Genomic DNA, 19,734 nt, shown 5'->3' with positions numbered 1-19,734 from the left:
TTTCTTTTCTGCATTACATGACGTTTATTTTGATACAGTTTCCTCTGAGAGCGAGTAAGCTCAGAGGCTGGGCCCGAGGCTCATATTTCCGGCACCAAAATCTCTAATCAGCAAATGACATCACAATGGATACTGGAGTCCCTCTGTAGTGATACTCTCATAGGAAGCCAAATCTCTGAAATTTGTGCAGTCTGTGGGTAATGACTGGAGCCCTGCAATGACTTAAGACAGAATTTAGTTATTTTTTATTAAAAATTCTAACTCAGAACATCCCTGGATATCTGAACCAGAAATCGGACATTGAGCTCTGAGCATTCACACTCACCGGTTCACGTCACAAATATAATAGACTGAGCAGTTCAATCACTCAAGGACTGTTCTTGGCACACACAGTTGTGATGAATTCAGGCAACCTTCCTGCCTTTATTTAGTCCATATTCTAATGGGGGAATAAGGTAGTGGAAAGCGTTAAGAAACGAAACAAAGTAGGTTAAAAGGATAAGGCTTGATAAAGGATACTATTTAGATGAGGTGGTCAGGGAGGGCCTCTCAAAAAATATATTTGAGCAGAGACCCAAATAAAGAGAGTGAGCCGTATTCGTATTTGAGGCAAAAGCAAGTACAAGTGCCCTGGGGTAAGAACCTATATATATATACACCCTATATATCTATATATATATATGGGTAAGAGCCCTGGAGTGAGAGGCTGTGTGTGTGTGTGTGTGTGTGTGTGTGTGTGTGTGTATGGCATGACCAAAAGCCTTGTGGGTGAAGCAAAATGGACAAGAGAAAGTGTGATAGTAAGTGAAATTGAAGAGTTAGGCAGGGGTCAGAGCATGGCAAGATCTTGGGATTTTATTCTAAATATAGGAAGATGATGGATAGATTTGAGCAGGGAAATGATAAAATCTAAGTTTTCTTTTTAAAAGGATCTCTCTGGCTGCTGAGTAGAGAGAGGAGGTTGAGAAGAAAGATAAGAATGGGGACAAAGAGGCTCTTGTAAGATATAACGGTAGCACAGAAAGATACCATGGGGCTTGGACTAGAGAGTGGAGGGGCTGGGAAGGGGTGGATAGAGGACAAAACTAAGATGTATTGTGAAGGCAAGGTTGACAACATTTGCTGATGGATTGATATGTGATATGAAAGAAGGAGATCGGGATAATTCCAGAATTTTTAAAAATCTAAACCATCAAGTAAGTAATGGTGTGCCTGACCGAAGTAGTAAACAATGGGTTAGGAGCACATTTGGGAAGAAAATCATACTTTTTTTGGAAATGTTAGTTGGAGATATTTATTAGATACACTAGTGGAGTAGCAGGAGTGTCTACGAGGCTGGACTAAGGGAAGAAGTTGAGCTGAAACATAAATCTGAGCGTAATCAGCTTGTAAGTGTTACTTATTTTTTTTTTTTTTAAGATTTTATTTATCTGACAGAGAGAGAGATAGTGAGAGCAGGAACACAAGCAGGGGGAGTGGGAGAGGGAGAAGCAGGCTTCCCGCCGAGCAGGGAGCCTGATGTGGGGCTCGATCCCAGGACCCTGGGATCATGACCTGAGCCGAAGGCAGACACTTAACCAACTGAGCCACCCAGGTGACCCATAAGTGTTATTTATCACCATGAGACTATAGATCACCAAGAGACTGAGGGTAGATAAAGAAGAGAAGTCCAAAGATGGAGGCCCCTCTTGTTCCAACATATAGAAGTTAACAAACATTTGAGTATCCTGAGGAATGTCCAGTGAGGCAAAAACCAGGAAAGTGTGCTATCCTGGAAGCCAAGTAAAGGTGTTTAAAAAATGAGGGATTGGGCACCTGGGACAATGCTGCTGAGTGGCTGAAGAAGATGGGGACTGAAGACTCACAACTGGACTTGATTTTTATGAAGGTCATTGCTGACCTTTATTAGAGCATGTTCTCTGCAGTATTGAGCAAGAAAGCATGACTCTAGTGAGTTCAAGAGAACATGGGAAGTGAGGAATTAGAAATAGGTAGAGAAAATTCAAGAATTTTTTTCTGGAAAGTGGAAATTAGACATAAATATGACATGAGAAAATTTTAAGAAAGCTATTATAGTGTGGGTTTATGTTGATAGGACTAATATGTAAAGAGCAAAATTCATAATATAAGAGAGAAAGAATATTTATTTGAAGCAGTAATGTGCTTGAAAAGGCCAGAGGGATGGGTATGTATGTATGGGAGGGGCACTTGGCTTGGTCAGAGCAGGTGGCACAGTCATTGTAGCAGGAGGTATGGTCTTATGTACAGGTTGCCTGTAGACAGTTGGGTGGATATGATGATGGAACATAAGGACATACTCTTCTGGTATTGTTTTCTCATTAAAAACAGGTTATCAGTAAGTTAGGTTATATAAGTAATGTTACTAGCTGAGAATGTGAAGGGGAAGAGCTTATGGAGGTTTGAGAAGTGTGACATTGACCTTGAAAAGTATGAAGTTAAGTTACTAGACAGTGATGAGAGCCATGTGAACCATATTTATATAGCTATAAGGTGGGACAAGTCAACATGGTGGCCTTTTGCTCTCCAGCCATATTTAGTTTCTCAGGTGCAGGTTAGGAATAAGAAGGAATTGGAGTTAGCCAGAGTTGAGCTGGGTGTTTTTCCTTACCTGATGAGTACAGTGATGGAAGAGAATATGTAGGGATTTGGGAATAAGGAAAAGAATAATTACGGTGAAGAGCCACTGAAGCTGAGCTGGTCAAGGAGGGAAGCAATAACCTGAGGGGATGATAGCCATTAGCAAAGTCAATGGCTTGTCGCCTCTTTGGGAGTTTCTAAAAATTGTTGGAGTAATGGTGCTAAAGGAAAGACCTAAGAAGGGGATAGGTGATAATGAGACAGTGAATGCTTGAAATGGAAGTTTTGGCAATGGTGCAGTTATTGGTAATGGTATGGAATAAGGAAAACTGTGGGCATGGGTGGTTGATGTTCACGCAGGGGGAGATCAAGATTTTCAGAAGTGAGCAGCTCAAGGAGCTGAGTGGCCAAGTTGGTGGATGGCAGAGGAGTAGTGGTTTGGGGGAAAAACCAGTTGATTAGGTGCTAAAATAATTGGTCATGTGACATGTACTTCTATGGAGTTATTAGGGGAGTGGGAGGATCTAAGTTCTGGAAGTAGCATCAAAGAGCAAAGCAAGACCTACCCCTCCCCTTCAGGCTAATGACATGCAGATTGTGGGAAGGGAAAATGGCCATCCTTGGGAGGGCTGCAAGAAGCAGTAACCATATTTCAGAAAAGATTTAGGGGAGGATGATGGCAGCTGGAAGGTTCTAGAACGTATAATGGAAAGTAGAGAGGGAATAGTAGGAGTAGAGAGGGAATCAGAGTTTGAAGCGAATGAGGGAATATGCTGAGCAATATGGGGATAAGCATAATAGCGAAGGCAAATGACATGTGATTTGGATGATTTTGGCAATAGGTGATCAAGGATGAGGGCAAGATGGCCCAACTCTAGAGATTGCTTTGGTGTGGTATGTAATGGATTCTAATGAATCATGAGGAGGCAGGGAATGTGTGTGAGGAATGGAAGGGGCATAGTGTTCACAAAAACAGGTAGTATGCTGAGGGCCAATTTAACTCCTTATTCAAACGATTCAGTACTTTCTACTTGAGAAATGTAACCCTCCCTAAATGGGCTGGTCTCAATGCGCTTTAGCTCTCCAGGGGCCAGAAAGGTAGCAGCTACACATAGTCCATAAATTAAGACTATCATTCAGTCCTGGACCCAAGCCACAAATGGCGCATTAAAAAACACACTTTACGGTAGGTTTGGTAGGTTTCCACTGCTTGGGGAGCTGTTAGTTCTTCACGTTGTTTTGCAGCAAGGAGCTTTTAAGCCGGCCAGTCAACTCATTCCCTACTTGTGCAATTAAAAAGACTATAAAGAGAATAACAAAATAGGCCTTTGGGAGCTACAAGTCCACACTCTTATTCTGTGCTTTGTGAGTTCCAACAAGTCAGAATGTGTCTGGCTTGGGCTGCTTTATTTGAACAAAAGAGTGGAAGCTGCCTGGGTGCTGTTTTCAGATCTCCTGGTGGCGTGTGAGTCATTATGCCCAAGACCACCCTGATGGTGCACATTTAGTAGGTCATTTTTTTTAAAGATTTTATTTATTTGTCAGAGTGGGAGAGAGCACAAGCAGGGGGACCGGCAGGCAGAGGGAGAAGCAGACTCCCTACTGAGCAAGGAGCCCAATGTGGGACTCGATCCCAGGACCCCGGGATCATGACCTGAGCCGAAGGCAGCCGATTAACCGACTGAGCCACCCAGGTGCCCCAATAGGTCACTTTAATTTCACTAGAAAGGCCCCCTAGGGTCTGCCCTGAAGGCACTTAAGCACATACTTTTCCATGGACTAGGGGAGCCCCACCCAAACTGCTAAGCTCTCTGATAACTTCCTACTTATTCTTTAGGACTCACATCATAGTCATGGCTCTGCAGTGCCTTTCCCAGCCTCACTTTTGTGACCTCGAACTACTTTCACAGAACATCATCATATGCGGTAGTTATTTACACACTAGATATCCCAGGCACCGAGTCTAGTGCTGGTGGGGCATGTGGAGGCCTTCAATCAATATTCACTAATGGTGATGCTGATGTGAATCTAGGCACATTCACTGGTGATATTCTTAGACTTTCATTGTCTTTTACCCAATACCTTTAAAACTGAACATAATCTTCAGTGTCCACAGAGAGTTGATGTGGGACAGTTACGGGTGGTTCTTGGGACATTATTCTCAGATCATGGATGTAATTGTATGATCTCGGGGAGAAAGGACACCTTGGGTTACCTCTTCCTTGCCATCAAATCTCTGGCGGATTATCCGGGCAAAGGTAAGATTAGCGCTCCTGGGACAAGGACAGAAATATATCCTCTGCTGGTGACCATGCTGTCCAAATTCTTGAGGCCAGAACTCTATTTTCTAGAAGCTGGAATACCCTTTCAGTAGAAAGAATTTGACGGCTGACAGCTACCATTTATTGAGCACTTACAATATGTACTGTGGGAGTCACTTAACTTAGTCATTTCCCAAAAAAAAAAAAAACAAAAAAAACAAACCAAAAAAAACCCAATGAGGAAGAGACACTAGTATTATCCTACTTTACAGAAAAACAACTTGAGGCTTACCAACATCATGTAACTTTTCTTAAATTCTTATAGCTACAAAGTGGTAGAACTGAGATTTGAAATCCAGGTCTCTGATTCCAAAAGCTTATGCATATCGTTTTCTGTGATGCTACTTTAAGCAGGATGCTATTCTGCAATGAAAGGAACACTGAGGTTTATGGCCAGTATCACAGTCTTTAAATTCTCCTGAATTTCCCAGGGGAGATAATTATATCAATGATTTAAACTATCCTACCTGGAAATGACTTATTTTTTTTTTTTTTTAATTTAAGGCTCAGCTTGTGAATAAATAAATAGGAATGAGATTATTTAAATTTCCCTTCAAGTTTTTAGTCATTTCATAATAAAATGACATATAGAAACAACATTTAAAAAGTATAGACTTCAGTTGGCCTACTGTCATACACAGTTCTATTTTAAATGTTCTCTGAAGGATACCCAGCCATATGGTTTGGCTAGTGAAACCAACATTATAGACCCAACACTTGGAAGCAAATCCTTTCTCCTGAGCTCATAATTTAAGAATCATTCTAGTTACCTAAATAGTTTTAAAGAAGTCTATACAGGATGTAGCAAATGAACTCTTGATACTATCTACTTATTTCCATTTTATTTTTGTCAGTTTGTAGTTGATATTTTCTGGGCCTTTAGCTGAATTAATGGAAGAACTAAAGGAAACCCAGATGAACAAGCTACTCATGGTATCCATCAATCGAAGGTCATCATCACTGAGATTGATAATTAAAATTAGCAGCAGCATCCCTCATTAATCAAAGACCAGATTTATGGCTAACTCTCCATGCTGGCACTCTATGGAATAAAGGGTGGAGATGGAGGGATTTAAGATCAGTAAAATACAATTCTACTCTCTTAGGTTAGGAAGCTCCATTTATTAATAGACCTATCAAGAGAGCTAACTGGCAGTCACTGGGATGGTCACATTACATATCACTTTTAAATATTACAATGTCCCTATTTGGTAGGATTTATTGCCTCCACTTTACAGATGAAAAAACTGAGGCTCAGAAAAGTTAAGTGACTTGTCACTCATTGCTGTGCATCTTTGCCTAAGGCATGTCAAGGTACATGTGTAGGTCTGTTTGGCTCTCTGTTTCCTGCTATTTCCATTCTACCATGCTGCTTCCTAAAATGTTTCTTATTGGTGAAGAAAATAATCAGATGTGGAAAAGACTAAAAGAGATATACACAAAATGGGAGCACGAGGTAATTAATTCTGAGTTGAGATCCTAGAAACTTTATAGGGGAACTGACATTTGATTTGGCTCTTTAAAAAAAAGAAGGGTAGGACTGTGCCAGGTAGAAGGAAGGCAGTGAAGATGGACATGACAATAGAAGGTGGAAATTTCCAGAGGCACAAAATGGTATGGTAGGGGTGGGGGAAGTGGTAGGAGATACAAATAAAACTGCAGGTCACAGTCTTCTACACCATGTGAAGGGCATATCCTGTGGGCAACTGAGAGTCTTCACATGATACTAGGTAGCAAGGCCATGATATGGTCAGATGGGTGGTCTAGAAGGGGCACCCTGCAAAAGGAGAGATGCTTTCATCAAAGATGAGGAGGAACTGATCAAAGAGAGTAGACTCAAAAGGCAGGGATGAGTGGACTGGATGGTACTTGGTGAGTGAATTCAAGAGTGAAGAAGAGTGGAGAGAAAAATGAGAATGAACATTCAGGGTATCCTTTCTGTCCACTACATGCTGTGCTCAGCTTTCACATCATCTACCTTATTGAAACCATGTAACAAGTCCATGAGGGGAGTATCTTTGTTATTCCCAGTCTACAGCGAAAAAAGTGATGCCTAGAAGTCTCAGTCACAGTTAGTGATTTGTGGAAAATCTGAATGCAGGCAGGGTAACTGCATGGCTTTTGATGAAGGATACATGCATCCTTCAACTCCTTGGATGAGTCCAAGGTTTTCATTCGCTAGGACAGGGACTGGGAAGAAATGGATATGTATATATAGAGACCCATTGAGATCAACATCGTACATTTTGAGTTTAACTTTTCTATATGATATCCAGGTGGAAGTATCTGGTTAAAGAATCGGAAGGAGAGGGAGAACAGGAAACCAAAGGTGAAGAAGGCATCATTATTATAGATAGTGGTTAAAACCCAGGGACCACAAAAGTTTGCTTGGTGGAAGGATATACACAAAAGTGAATAGTGACAAGGTTGGATGCTCTAAACACTGTTTTCCCCTTTGAAAATAAGTAAGTACACACAGACATAGAACCTTCTAACAACACAATCCTATAAACTCAAGCAGTCTTTATTTCCAATTATGCCTTTTGTGACTTTTTGTTCTAGTGTGAGAAATATTTACTTGCCTGGCTTCTTAAAATCATTGCCTTATTGGAGTATGAAGAGTTGTTCTCCCCAGACTCTGGCTCCAGAGAGCCTTGGGCTCCTCTAGACGGTCACCATTACTCATGTGCATAAACTTGTCAAAATTGGACCATGAAGCATTCACGTCTTAAAATTACTGTGAACAAATACGTTTTCAACTGGGAAGAACAATATTGTAAAAATTAGAAGCAAAATGGTTGGTTTTTCTCCCAAACTTGTCTCCTTCTCCTTCTGGGCTATCCACTCCATCCCCTGCCTTTGCCAGCAGTCCTGGGGACAGAATCCCAGGTGACAACAGAACAGTAGGCCTGAGTGAGAGAAACATGTCACTATGTAGCACACAGGCCAGCAGTTTAACTGAGAGGGTCACGGGCACGCCATCTCACTGCCTGCATTGCAAAGTGTGTTTGCTGGGGGATGGAGGAAAGGTCTGAGCGGACAGAGGTGTTCCTGTGGCGTAGTGTAGCGAGCGTTGCTTCTCAACCTCCAGAGAGTGGGAAGAACGGTTCTCCAAGCCATCTAGCCGTTACAGAGACTCAGTCCAGAAGGCCAGAGTAATTCATGGCGTGACTCCTTAAATGCTTGTACAATTTCCCTAAGTGCATTCTGCACAGGAGACATGCATCTGTGGGACTGGCCAGGCAGACAACAGGCCTTGAGAAGGGGCCTTTTTTTTACAAAATCCAAAATTCTCCATGTCAAGTCACCTCACAAAGAAAAACTGAGCAGTGGCGAGGGAAGAATTTAAAGAGCAAATCAAAGGTTCCTGGTGATTCTACTGTATTTTATAAAACCGTTTACATTTCTCTTTTTGGTCATGGCGAGGTCTGTTAACACAAACAGCACAGCCACAAAGTACTCTTTCGATTTTAATAACTCATCTGATACGTATTTATATATATTTATATATCTGCTTATCTTCATTTCCTCAGCAAAAGGGGAAATAAAAATATCGATCTATAAAATAAGCTGATGATAACACAATGCCAAAAATAGCTTATGTTAAGTGCAAGGGGTGAAGCTTGAAAGCAAGCTAAATTGCAACAATGTATTGATTTAACATTTTAAATACAAGACTTGCAATAAAATAATTCTTGAGATATGCTTCTCATTTTTAGTTTACTTTTTAAAAACTACTCTCTATACACATATCCAGTTGTAACACTTGACAGTAGCATTAGGGGGCATGATATAACTTTGGTACACATTGCAGATATGGATGGGTCATGTCTGTAAATGATATTCCTTCACCAGTTAGAGCACTGTACGGCAGGGGACCAGCACCTGATCCCAGGTAATGTTCCCACCGGAACCCCAGAGCCCTTCCCAGATCCATCGGAGACAGCGGGAGCAAGCAGGCTCACTGGATCCATATTGTGTTTCCTCTCTCGGTTCTCCTGGGTTCCACTGTCAGCTCCCCAAACGTGGAAAAAAACTGCTCCATTTCTTTCTGAAGCATGTCATTTCTTTTCTCGGCATCTTCTTTTGCTCGCTCGGCATTTCGCATTTTGATTTCTATCATTGTGAACTTTTTCCTTTCTTGATCCAGTTCATCGTGGAGGCTCATCATTTCTGTTTCCAAAGTCAAGTTTCGCTGTTCTAAGCTAGATAGGGTGAGGGAGGGAATAAAGGATAAAGTGATTTTATTCACTTGAAACGTGACAGGGATACAAGTATTTTCTGAACTCTTATCTCTACAATGCTTAGGAAATTGTAATGGGCCCTTGCAAATCAGTAAAGCAAGGTCTAATGATTTAAAAGATGTATTTTTATTCATTTGTTCAATCATTCATTCATTCATTCTATTTGCTAGGATGATTTATTATCATTTTAACAAGAAGCCCCTAGGACCTCGCTTGGAAGCACTTAATTGTCGTTTGATTGTGAATGAATGAATGTCAGCACAGAGAAGCTAGAGGCTGATTGTCAGGGAGCACAGAATGGCAGATGCAGGAGGCAACCCAAACCACAGGGCTTCCTGGAGTCATTTCAGATAAGCTGGCTTCACTAAAAGAAAAGGGGAAGTCTGATAAAGCTGGGAGAGAAAGAGGACATCATATTTGCTTTCAATCAAAGGAAAAATAATGATAGTGAAAATGTCATTGCTAGGTAGCTCAAGTCTCTTCTGCCAGGAAGTTACTAATCAAAATAAAAGTGGCATAGCAATATTAGTATCAGAAGAAAGAGATTTTTTAGCAAAAAGCATTATTACCATTAAAGATGACCATGACTTGATAAAAGGACCAATTCATCAGGGAGATATAAACAATACTGAACTGTTATTCACCCAGTAGTCTAGCCTCACATCATTCAATATAAAATATAACAAAATTATACGGAGAAATTGATAAATCTATAATAATATTAGGTGATTTTTCTTTCTCAGAAATTATAGATCTGATAGAAATTAGAAGAAACGTAGAAGGATTGAACAACTTGACTAACAGACTTGATCTATTAGTCCTATATAGAACCCCAAACGAGTAAAAAGAGAATAGTTTTTACCAGGTCAAATAATTGATACCATGAAAACAAATTTCTCCACAGTAAAGTTAGAAACTAATTTTGGGGGTAAAAGAATATCAAACTCACACGTTTAAAAGCTAAACAACACATATCGGTGATTGATAACTAAACAAAGTAAAGTACTATCTATCTATCTATCATCTATCTATATCACCTATCTATGAATTTGTCTAACTTCAATATTTTAAGGGATGGGGTTTAAAAGAAACTGAAAGAGAAATGTATGATTGCAAATAGGAACAATAAAAAATTAACTAGAACAGTTAACCTCTTCTATTTCTGTGCTTGGGCCCGTGGCAGCTTCTCTGCCCCACTTTGTTGTACGGCAGGGGACCAGCCCTCTGGCAGGTAAGAACGCGACAGGAGGAGGGCCCACTGAGATGACATTCTACTGGAAAGTTCCATTATTTTCTCAAAGTCTCTGAAATGTGCCATCGATCACAGAACATAAATAGGCCACCAATGTTCTCACAAATGAATGTGTACATTGGCAGCCATTCAGAATAGCTTTTTTTCCCCTCTGTTAATACAAGTTTAAAGTGTTATCTCTTGCTTCCCAGTGCTAAGTGCTAAGTTATCATCATGTACTGGCAGAAATTCAGAGTTCTGATAGCCAGTGGTTCCAAAAACTACATTCAGAAATGAGAGTTACCTTATAAGCTGATGGCATTTTTCTTCTTCCGTAAACCTCCTGTCACTTGGCATTATATAGAAAAATTCAAACCAAGTTTCTGTTCAGCAAGGTTTACAAAAACTACTTCCTAAGAAAGTCATTTTTCAACTTAATGTATAAGTAGTACTTTAGGTTATATTTACTTTACCAAAGCTCTTGAAAATCTGTATCTTTTAGCCTGGTAACTGACTAATGGATGGCACACATATTAAATTACATTGAAGCCAACTTTATGGATAAAGAAGCAGCCGTGTGGGGTCTGGACGCATGCAGCTACCGAAGCAGGACAAAGACTGACGTCCGCTCCTCTGAGGACCCCGGAGCACCCATGAAGCAGGAGGGCCACCAAGCCACACAGCCTGAAACTGGGGCGGAGACCACAGCGGGGCAGCTTCATGCTGAACTGAGCCTTAAGCCTTCTCCTACTTGAGAGTTAAGTGTCCTCCCGCCTACATTTGCTGAAAGGAGAACATAAAGACCATCAGTTTTAGAATTTCCGTAACCATGGTGAAAATGCGGGGGAGGGACATTCTGGTTTCTGGCCCAAGGTGCTGTTTGTGAGCCCTGGGCTCCATTCTCCATTCCCGCCTCTCAAGTCCACGGAACACGTGACAGTGGGGGCACTGTGAACACAGGACACTTGGCCAACACCCCTTATCCTGCTACGGCTGCTTCCCCGGAGAAGTTGTTACGCACACTTCTACCTTGGTCATCTTGTGAGAAGATATAAACTCATATAAATTAGGGTTTAGCATAATCGCTTCCTCACAACTCATAGCTTTTGCTCCTTGTTTATCCTACAATTTCCCTTGTCCATACAAACACTCTTCTCAAAAACCTCCATGGATTCCAATCTCAGAATAAAAGCCAGACTTAAAATGATCCCCAAGGTCCTATGTCACTGGGCCCTGTTCCCTCTCTGAGGCCCCTGCCCATCCCATCTCGTGACATTTCCACTGGCTCTTCTCCCAGGTAACCGCACGGCTTCCTCTGTGACCGCCTTCCAGCAGTCCCTGCTGGTGACCTTACACCTCACCAGTGCTTCTTACCCCTCGTCCCTGTGTTAGTCTTCCACTTAGCATCTGAGCTACTTTACTTCTTGATCTGTCTCTGCAGTGGAATGGAAACAGGTTCCATGAGGGCTGAGTTTTTGTCTATTTTATTCACCACTGAACCCTTAAGGCCTGGCGCTGAGCCCAGCAGACAGCGAACACTCTCTCCAGCATTCAACGATTAAAAGAATGAAAAATAAAAGATCTGTTTCTTTTGACACCTTTTCTTCACCCTCATTTCATCCTCTTGCCATCAGTGAAAACAGGCTCCTTACTTTCCATTTACCCCAGACCCTCCCTTCCCCGCCCGTAACACAACCCCACACATTTAATAACAGAAGATAGCATTATGGAGCAACTGTTCTGTGCCAGGGACAACGCTCAGTGATTTCTCACATGCTTTTAAGGTAAAAACCACTCATAGTTCAGTTTTTCACAGTAAGAACCCGAAAGCTCATAGACCACTTTCCCCAAGTCCCACAGCTTATAAGTGGGGAAGCCTGGACTCGAACTCGGGTCTCTAGCTCTGGAGCCAGCATGTTTAACCTCCTGTGTGAACCTATCCTTGCAGGAGGAGGTGGTTGCAGCCTCTCTGGCAGCTAGGAGCTCCGGATTTTCCTCACCTCTTTATCCTGGACTCATACTCTATCTTCTGTTTGGTCATCTCCTGTTTCAGGCTGGACACTAAACTGTGCAGTGCACTATGGTTGCTGGTGTTGTTGCCCACAAATGTCTCACTGTTGTCGCTGCTGCTGGTGGCACGACTACTTCGACCTCCCACACTCCTCCGGTCACTCTTGTTTTCATAGTCCCCAGGGTGGGAGAGGTCGTCCTGCGGGGGCCCATCCAAAACAGGGTCCTCAAAGTTAGCCCCGTAAAAGTCTTGCTCTGGGCAGGTGGTGGTGGAGGAGCGACAGGAGTTGGAATTCTCGGGGAGGGAGATTTCACAGGAGGAAGTGGACCAGGTGGCGCTGTCGACGCTCTGCTTGTCATCAAGGTTCATCATGGAGAACTGTTGATGGACGTTGTCATAGGTGGAGAGCCTGTTGTGCTGGCCTGACTCTCCGGCTTGCTCTTTCTGCTTGTTATCCCTCAGGGTCACATAGCCATTGGGCAGCCAGCTCATGCTGCGACCGTTCATGGGGCTCCCAAGAGCGTCGGGGTTCAAAATGCCCATTCGCACCGTTCCGTTCTGTACACTGTGGGTGCCCATTTTGGTACCAGACCCCTTCAGGGAAGAGGTCCTTCTGGCCTGTAAGCTCCCATTGGGAGTGGTTTGGGTTTTCTCCAGACCTTCTGCATTACTGCTGCTGAAGGACCCATTGGTGACTATCCCACTGCCCTTATTGAAGGCAGGATTCTTTTTGACCATGAGAGGGGGGCTCCTAGACACATCCAGCTTGTGAACGCTGTTCCTTGGGCTGTTGGTTTTACTACCTGGTAGAGCTGTGGGGGATCCATTATCCATGCTGCTTCTCTGGGGAGACTCGGACTTGTCCCAAGAGCACCGCCTACCAGGACTGTCCTTGGTATTATTGTTCTCCTTGTTCTGTAGCTGACCCATGGTGGCTTTCTTCGGAATTTCATTGTTGTTGTTGCTCACTCCATCTTGGGGTTTGCTTTGCAGTTCTGCATCTTTGGGGAAGAGGCGATCATGTTTGCCAATCATCACTGACATCAACTGCTGGACCACCACAGTGCCTGCAATTGCATCGGAAACACAGTAGTATGAGTGAAATAGTTTTATTTCCCACCTCGAAAGTGACTCTTACAGAACCACAATCAGATGAACGTTCAACATTGTTATCAGTAGTGTTGAACTATATTCTTAATGATGATAATAGCAATAGAAGCTAGAAGTTCTTGGGCATTTACCGTGTGCCATGAACTGCCCCAAGCACTTTCCTTTTGCTAGTTTAGTTGGATTTTAAAACAAATCTATGAATAGGTAGTTATTATCGTTGTATTGTAAATGTTAAGTAACTTGACCAAGGTCACAAAGCTCTTAAGGAGCAGAAACAGGGCTTGAAACCAGAGTTAGCGAGTTCCAAAGAATAGGCTTTTAATCATTATACACCATTTCCTGCAAGTTTGAGATTTAATTATGAGAAGTCTTCCTCAGGAGGAGGTCAATGTGATCTCTCATCTGACAATTGCCTCAAACCACCAAGATATTTTAGTGGCATTTCTTAATGGAACCCTAGATGATCTCTGGTGGATATATGGTCTGTCTTTCTAATGCAGCACAATAATAACACTCCATATGACTTTTGTTCACTATTCAAAAGTTTCAAGGCATTTTAAGTGACAAGAGCCAGAATGGCATAATAAGGATCTTCAGAAATCCTCTTCTCCATAAAAGCAACTGACAAAAGTATTCTGAATCAACATTTGTAGGAATCTGGAAATTAACTAAAGGCTTGTTACAGTCTGAAGAATGTTTATCCAAGAAAAATGGTTGACTCAGAACAGCAAACTCTGTGGTGTTTTAACTTTGTCCCCATCCTCTTCTCGCTAGCTTTGCAATAGCCTTGAAAACTAATATCCCACAGTCACAGTGGGAACCAGCAGCTTGGCAGCCCCTGCAATGGGCAGAACAGAGTTGGAATTCCAAAGCTCCATTCCCAGAGTATTGTCATTGTTTGACCTGTTTGGTGGTTCCCTTGAAGACCCCCCTCACAATGCATGTCTTTATTTGATCTGACTAGGAATTGGACCAGTGTGAAGAGCATTTTTCTCAGGGGCATTTGTCAAAAATAATGAGGGCTCTTTTGTTTAACATCATGGCTGCCAGAAGCAGTGGGTAACAGTTGGGGCAGATAATAGGCTAACCACAAGCTTAAAAGGAAAATCTGAGGAATGTGACTTCCATGGGGGGTTTTGAAAAGCTTGGATCTATTCCTGGGAATCTAGAAAACTACAGGCATGTTTAGGGTTTTGTGCATGCCTACAGCTGAGTGCATGCTCAGGAAAGAACTAAGTCCCTAGTTTCTGACCTCTGGCTGATCTTGAGGCTCTGCACAAGCAGAAACTGAAGGCTACTACAGAGCTCTGAACTACCTGGCTGAATGTCAAAGGTTGGCATACAGAGCCATTTGGTAAAAAAATGGGAAACTTACTGGCCTAGGCAATTTAAGGAAATCTTTGCAAATAATTAGTTGACAACCAAGCAAACCAAGCATAGACTTCAGTGGTCACATATGGCAAAAAGTACAGACTTTATAGAATTAGTCCAGATAAATCACCAAACAAACAACAAACCTGAGGATGGGGAGGACCTGATATCCAAAGTTCTCACATTATTATGTTATTAAAAATGTCCAGTTTTCAATGAAAATTATGAGACATGCAAAGAGTAAAGACATTATGGCCCATACACAGGAAAAAAACAAACTCTGAGGAAGCCCAGACAGGACACTCACTAGACAAAGACTTTAAATCAGCTATTTTAAATGTGTTCTAATAACTAAAGGAAACCATGTCTAAAGAGACCAGATGAAAGTGAGAATAATGTCTCACCAAATAGACTTTATAATCAATAAAGAGACAGAAAGTATAAAAATGAAACAAATAGATATTCTGGAGTTGAAAAGTTGAAATGAAAAAAAAAATCAGTAGAGGGAATCAACAGCAGATATGAGCAGGCAGAAGAAAGAATTGTTATACTTGAAAATAGGTCAACTGAGGTTATCCAGTCTGAGGAACATAAAGGAAAAAGAAGGAAGAAAAACAAACAGAGCCTCACATACTTGTGGGACACCATAAAGCTTATCAGCATATGCCTAATGGTAGTCCCAGAAGGAGAGTCCCAAAGGAGAAAGAATATTTAAAGAAACAGTTGCTGAAATGTCTCAATTTGATGAAAAACGTGATCTGTATAGCAAAAAAGATCAGCAAATTCCAAGCTAGGTAAATGCAAAAGGACCCAAACTTAGACCCATCATAGTCAAGCTGTCTTAAACCAAAAACAGAGAAAGAATCTTGAAAGTAGCAGAGAGAAGCAACTCATGTATAAGGGATCCTTAGTAAGATTAACAGCTGATTTCTCATCATTTCTCATTGCCAGAAGGTAATGTGACAAGATATTCAAAATGTTGAAAGACTGTCGAGCAAGAATTCTATATCCAACAAACCTATGCTTCAAAATGGAGGGGAAATAAAGACATTGCTAGATAAACAAAAACTGAGAGAATCTGTTACTACCAGGCCTGCTCTACAAGAAATAGCAAAGCATTAGGCAGGGCATTTTAAATGATGAAAATACCTTGAGAAAGAAAATAATTCTCTTACACAGATGAAAATACTATGGTTCCCATTTGATTCTCATATCTTCACTATGCACTGTAAAGTATGAATTAGAAATGAATACGAATCTCAGACAGCAGAAGTAATCAGACAACAATGGATAAAAAAGTTAATCCACTAATAAAAGCAGTAATTTATTAAAAAATCAATGGATTTATCAGGTTTTATGGCATATTAGCTGAAATCTCAAGTATATTTTCACATATTCCTCACTGCCTTTCAAGCTGAGCTCCTATCCCTTAAAACTGGCTGCCACCACTAACTAGGCTTCTCAAGTAGTTTCCTAACTTGGAGCCCCTTCCCCCCTCAATAACCCAAGAAACTCCTTACGTATTCATTTATTCATGTACCCATAATAAAACAGTATAAGCTAATGCAAACATCAATCATCTTTGCTTTGGCTTGAACTATACTAATTTGATGTGTTAACTGGGTTTATATGATGTTGCTAAAAGCTCCTAGGAATAGTCTCCAATAAACAGACATAGCAAAACAATTTAAATTCTAGTTAGTAAGCGTACTTTCTATATAAAATACTTAAATTGAGATATGGTGGGGAAAATGATGACAAGGGCTTTGACAACGCAGATTTCTACCGGAAACAGCTACTAATTAGGTAGCTGTCAGAGAGTAGAGGCCTGATCTGGGGTGAGGCCACTCTTTAGCTTAAAGCAATGTGTTGGCAAAATTTGCCTCTGAATGTAATTCATCCATCTGTATCCTGCACACTTCTGTGATAATCCAAAACTTACAATATATTTAGATCACAAATCTTCAATGTGCCAGGTCTGATGCTGGGTCAGTGTTGCTCAAACATTAATGTTCGTTCAAATTACCTGGAGATTCTGTTAAAATGTATTGGGTGGGGCATGAAATTTTACATTTCTAACCAGCTCCTGGATGACACCAGCAGTAACAGAATAGTAGCACTGATATCACCTGGGAGCTTCTAAATTGCAGGACCCACTGCAGATCTTCTCAATCGGGGAACTTGCGTGTTAATATCTCCAGATGATTCCTATGTATGTTGGAGTTTGAGAAACACTGTGTTAGGTGAAGATGTTTCACTTACATCTTTTAAATTAACTTTCTCAAAAGGCTGTGAGATAGGACTTAAAATTTTTCAGATGAGAAAATTAAGGTTCAGAGAGGTTAAGCTGTTTGTTCAAGGCCACACAGATGATAAATGACCAAGGTGAAATTTCATACTTTGTCTTCTTCCTCCACAGCATGCACTGTCCTATTATGTTTCAGCTGTTGGAATTTAAATTGTAGTAGTAACAAGTAAACTTGGGGTTGTTCTAAGTAAGAAACTAAATAAAAGACATCTATTTATTGAACCAGAGTTGTGGAAGAAAAAGGATTGAAAAAAATTAATGGTATAATATATCCATCTTTCCTTTTTTTAGCTACCTCTGAATTTGTCATCCTATTTTCAGTGCATGTGGAAGTGAATCTGATGAAAAGATGTTAGTGTAGTTAAAATGGCTGTCAACACTGTCGTTATGTACTGTTTGAAGACATGTGAACTAGTCCTATTTTACTATTTGCTCATATGACAGACACACTTTCAAATATTAGCAGCCTCTATTATATATGACTCTGTCTAGTACTTTGGGAAAATGGAGCTTTTCCCCATCACTGGAATATTAACATTTGAAGCATCACTACTTCTCACCACGGCTGTGAACTATGCAGGGCATTTAATTAATTGAAGAGTGACATTCCCAAGATCTCCACGATGAGTCTGTGAACAGTCATGACTAAGTTACCTGCCATAATTATAGAGTGACTGTCAGGGCCCCAGCGATCTAGAAATCTCTCTTTTCTACCTTGGGAGGCTTTGCTTTCATCTAATATCCAGAATAATAAATGGCAATAGTTCTTGCAAAGGGACTTTCTTTCAATTTTTATATCTTTTTAGGACAGACTAGCTTAGTAATGATGAAGTATGTGTTGCTATATACTCTTTTTTACTTTTTTATTTCCTCTTCTCTGTCATTTTCTTTCTTGGGCTGCTAATGAATAACATGAAGCCCAAATAATGAGGTCAGAGTGGTTATAATCACCAGCCCATTCTGAAGAGTCCAAGCAGCTTTGGGGGTCCCACTGAACTACATGGATCCTGAAATCCCCCCTCGCCTGTATACTTTTACAAAGGTTGAATTTAAATATCACATTATAGGCACTTCTTCATAAGAATTGGATAAGAATTCAATTTTCCTTTAAAGGTACCTAGGCACTTTAAAATACATAGTATGGTGACTAACAAAACATAATAAAAAAAATAAAATAATAAAATAAAATACATATACACAGACATATGACAGCCTTCTATGAAATGTAGTTTCGATTTGTATTTTTGCAATGAATAACCTTATACGTGTGTCATTTTGTACATGTACAGATGTTTGTAAGTTATATCATGAACTTTGACAAATGACAGTCCTGGATGTTTCCATGTAATCATGAAATAGACAATTCCCTTGTGCCTATTTGTAGCCAATTCCCTACCCCCACCTCCCAACCATGATAATCACTCATCTGCTTTCTAACACTATAGTTTTTCTTTTTCTAGAATTTCATATAAATGGAATTGTACAGTATGAAGTCTTTTGTGTCTAGGCATTATTCACTTAGCGTAATACATTTGACATTTATCCATATTGTTGGATGTATCAAATAGTTCATTCTTTTTATTGCTGAGTAGTATACCATTTTATGAATGTACCAAAAATTGTTTATCTATTCACTGATTGATAGACAATTGGTCTGTTTTCAGGTTGGAGCTATTATGAAATAAAGATATGAACATTTGACTAAAAGCTTTGGTGAACATATATTTTCTTTATATATGGGTAAATACTTAGCACACTGCTCTGGTCTTATGGCTAGTAAATGATTAAGTTTATAAGAAGCTACCCAACTTTGCAAAATGGAGCTCGATCCCAGGACCCCGGGAACATGACCTGAGCCGAAGGCAGACGCTTAACGACTGAGCCACTCAGGGGCCCCAGCTATTTGTTTATCTTTGATGAAATGTCTAATTCAGATCTTTCACCCAATTTTTCATTGGATTCACTGTCCTATTATTTGTATGAGTTATTTATATACCTTTAAAACAAATTCTTTAATTCTTTAATATTTGATTCACAACATATTCCCCATTTCAATGGCTGGCCTTTTTGTTCTCTTAAGGATATCTTTTTTTTTTTTTAAAGATTTTATTTATTTATTTGACAGAGAGAGCGAAAGAGCACAAGCAGGGGGAGCAGCAGAGGGAGAGGAAGAAGCAGGCCCCCTTCCGAGCAGGGAGCCTGATGCAGGACTCGATCCTAGGACCCTGGGATCATGACCTGAGCCGAAGGCAGATGCTTAACCATCTGAGCCACCCAGGCGCCCTGTTCTCTTAAGGATATCTTGATGAAGTACAACTTATCAATTTTTTTTATGGTTAGAGATTTTTGTGTCCTAGTAAGTCTAAGGTTTCTTCTCCTATGTTTTCCTCTCTAATTTTATGCTTTTAGCTCTTACATTTAGGTCTATGATCCATTTCAACTTAATTTTCTAAGTGATGTGAAGTAAGGATAGAGGATTTTTAAACATGCAATTTTTCAAGTATCATTTGTTGAAATGACTACCCTTTTCCCACTGAACT

General features: G+C 40.6%; 1 protein-coding gene across 8 annotated transcripts in view; it reads right to left on the bottom strand.

Annotated features, from left to right (window-relative positions):
* ARHGAP24 (Rho GTPase activating protein 24) overlaps positions 1 to 19,734 on the bottom strand; it is a 750,039-nt gene continuing 730,305 nt past the window's right edge. For 7 of the 8 annotated variants that reach the window (XM_078068884.1, XM_078068885.1, XM_078068883.1 and 4 more), the window contains 2 exons: positions 12,395 to 13,472; positions 1 to 9,124 (listed from right to left, as the gene is read on the bottom strand). In XM_078068884.1, coding sequence (XP_077925010.1) covers positions 8,881 to 9,124; positions 12,395 to 13,472 — 1,322 coding nt within the window. In that variant the 3' untranslated portion in view covers positions 1 to 8,880. The remainder of the gene's footprint in view (positions 9,125 to 12,394; positions 13,473 to 19,734) is intronic. The other variant, XR_013446403.1, reaches the window with a different exon arrangement.

The sequence above is a fragment of the Halichoerus grypus genome, chromosome 3, assembly GCF_964656455.1.
Source record: "Halichoerus grypus chromosome 3, mHalGry1.hap1.1, whole genome shotgun sequence".
Taxonomy (NCBI): Eukaryota; Metazoa; Chordata; class Mammalia; order Carnivora; family Phocidae; genus Halichoerus; species Halichoerus grypus.
This window is presented reverse-complemented; position numbering and strand designations above follow the sequence as displayed.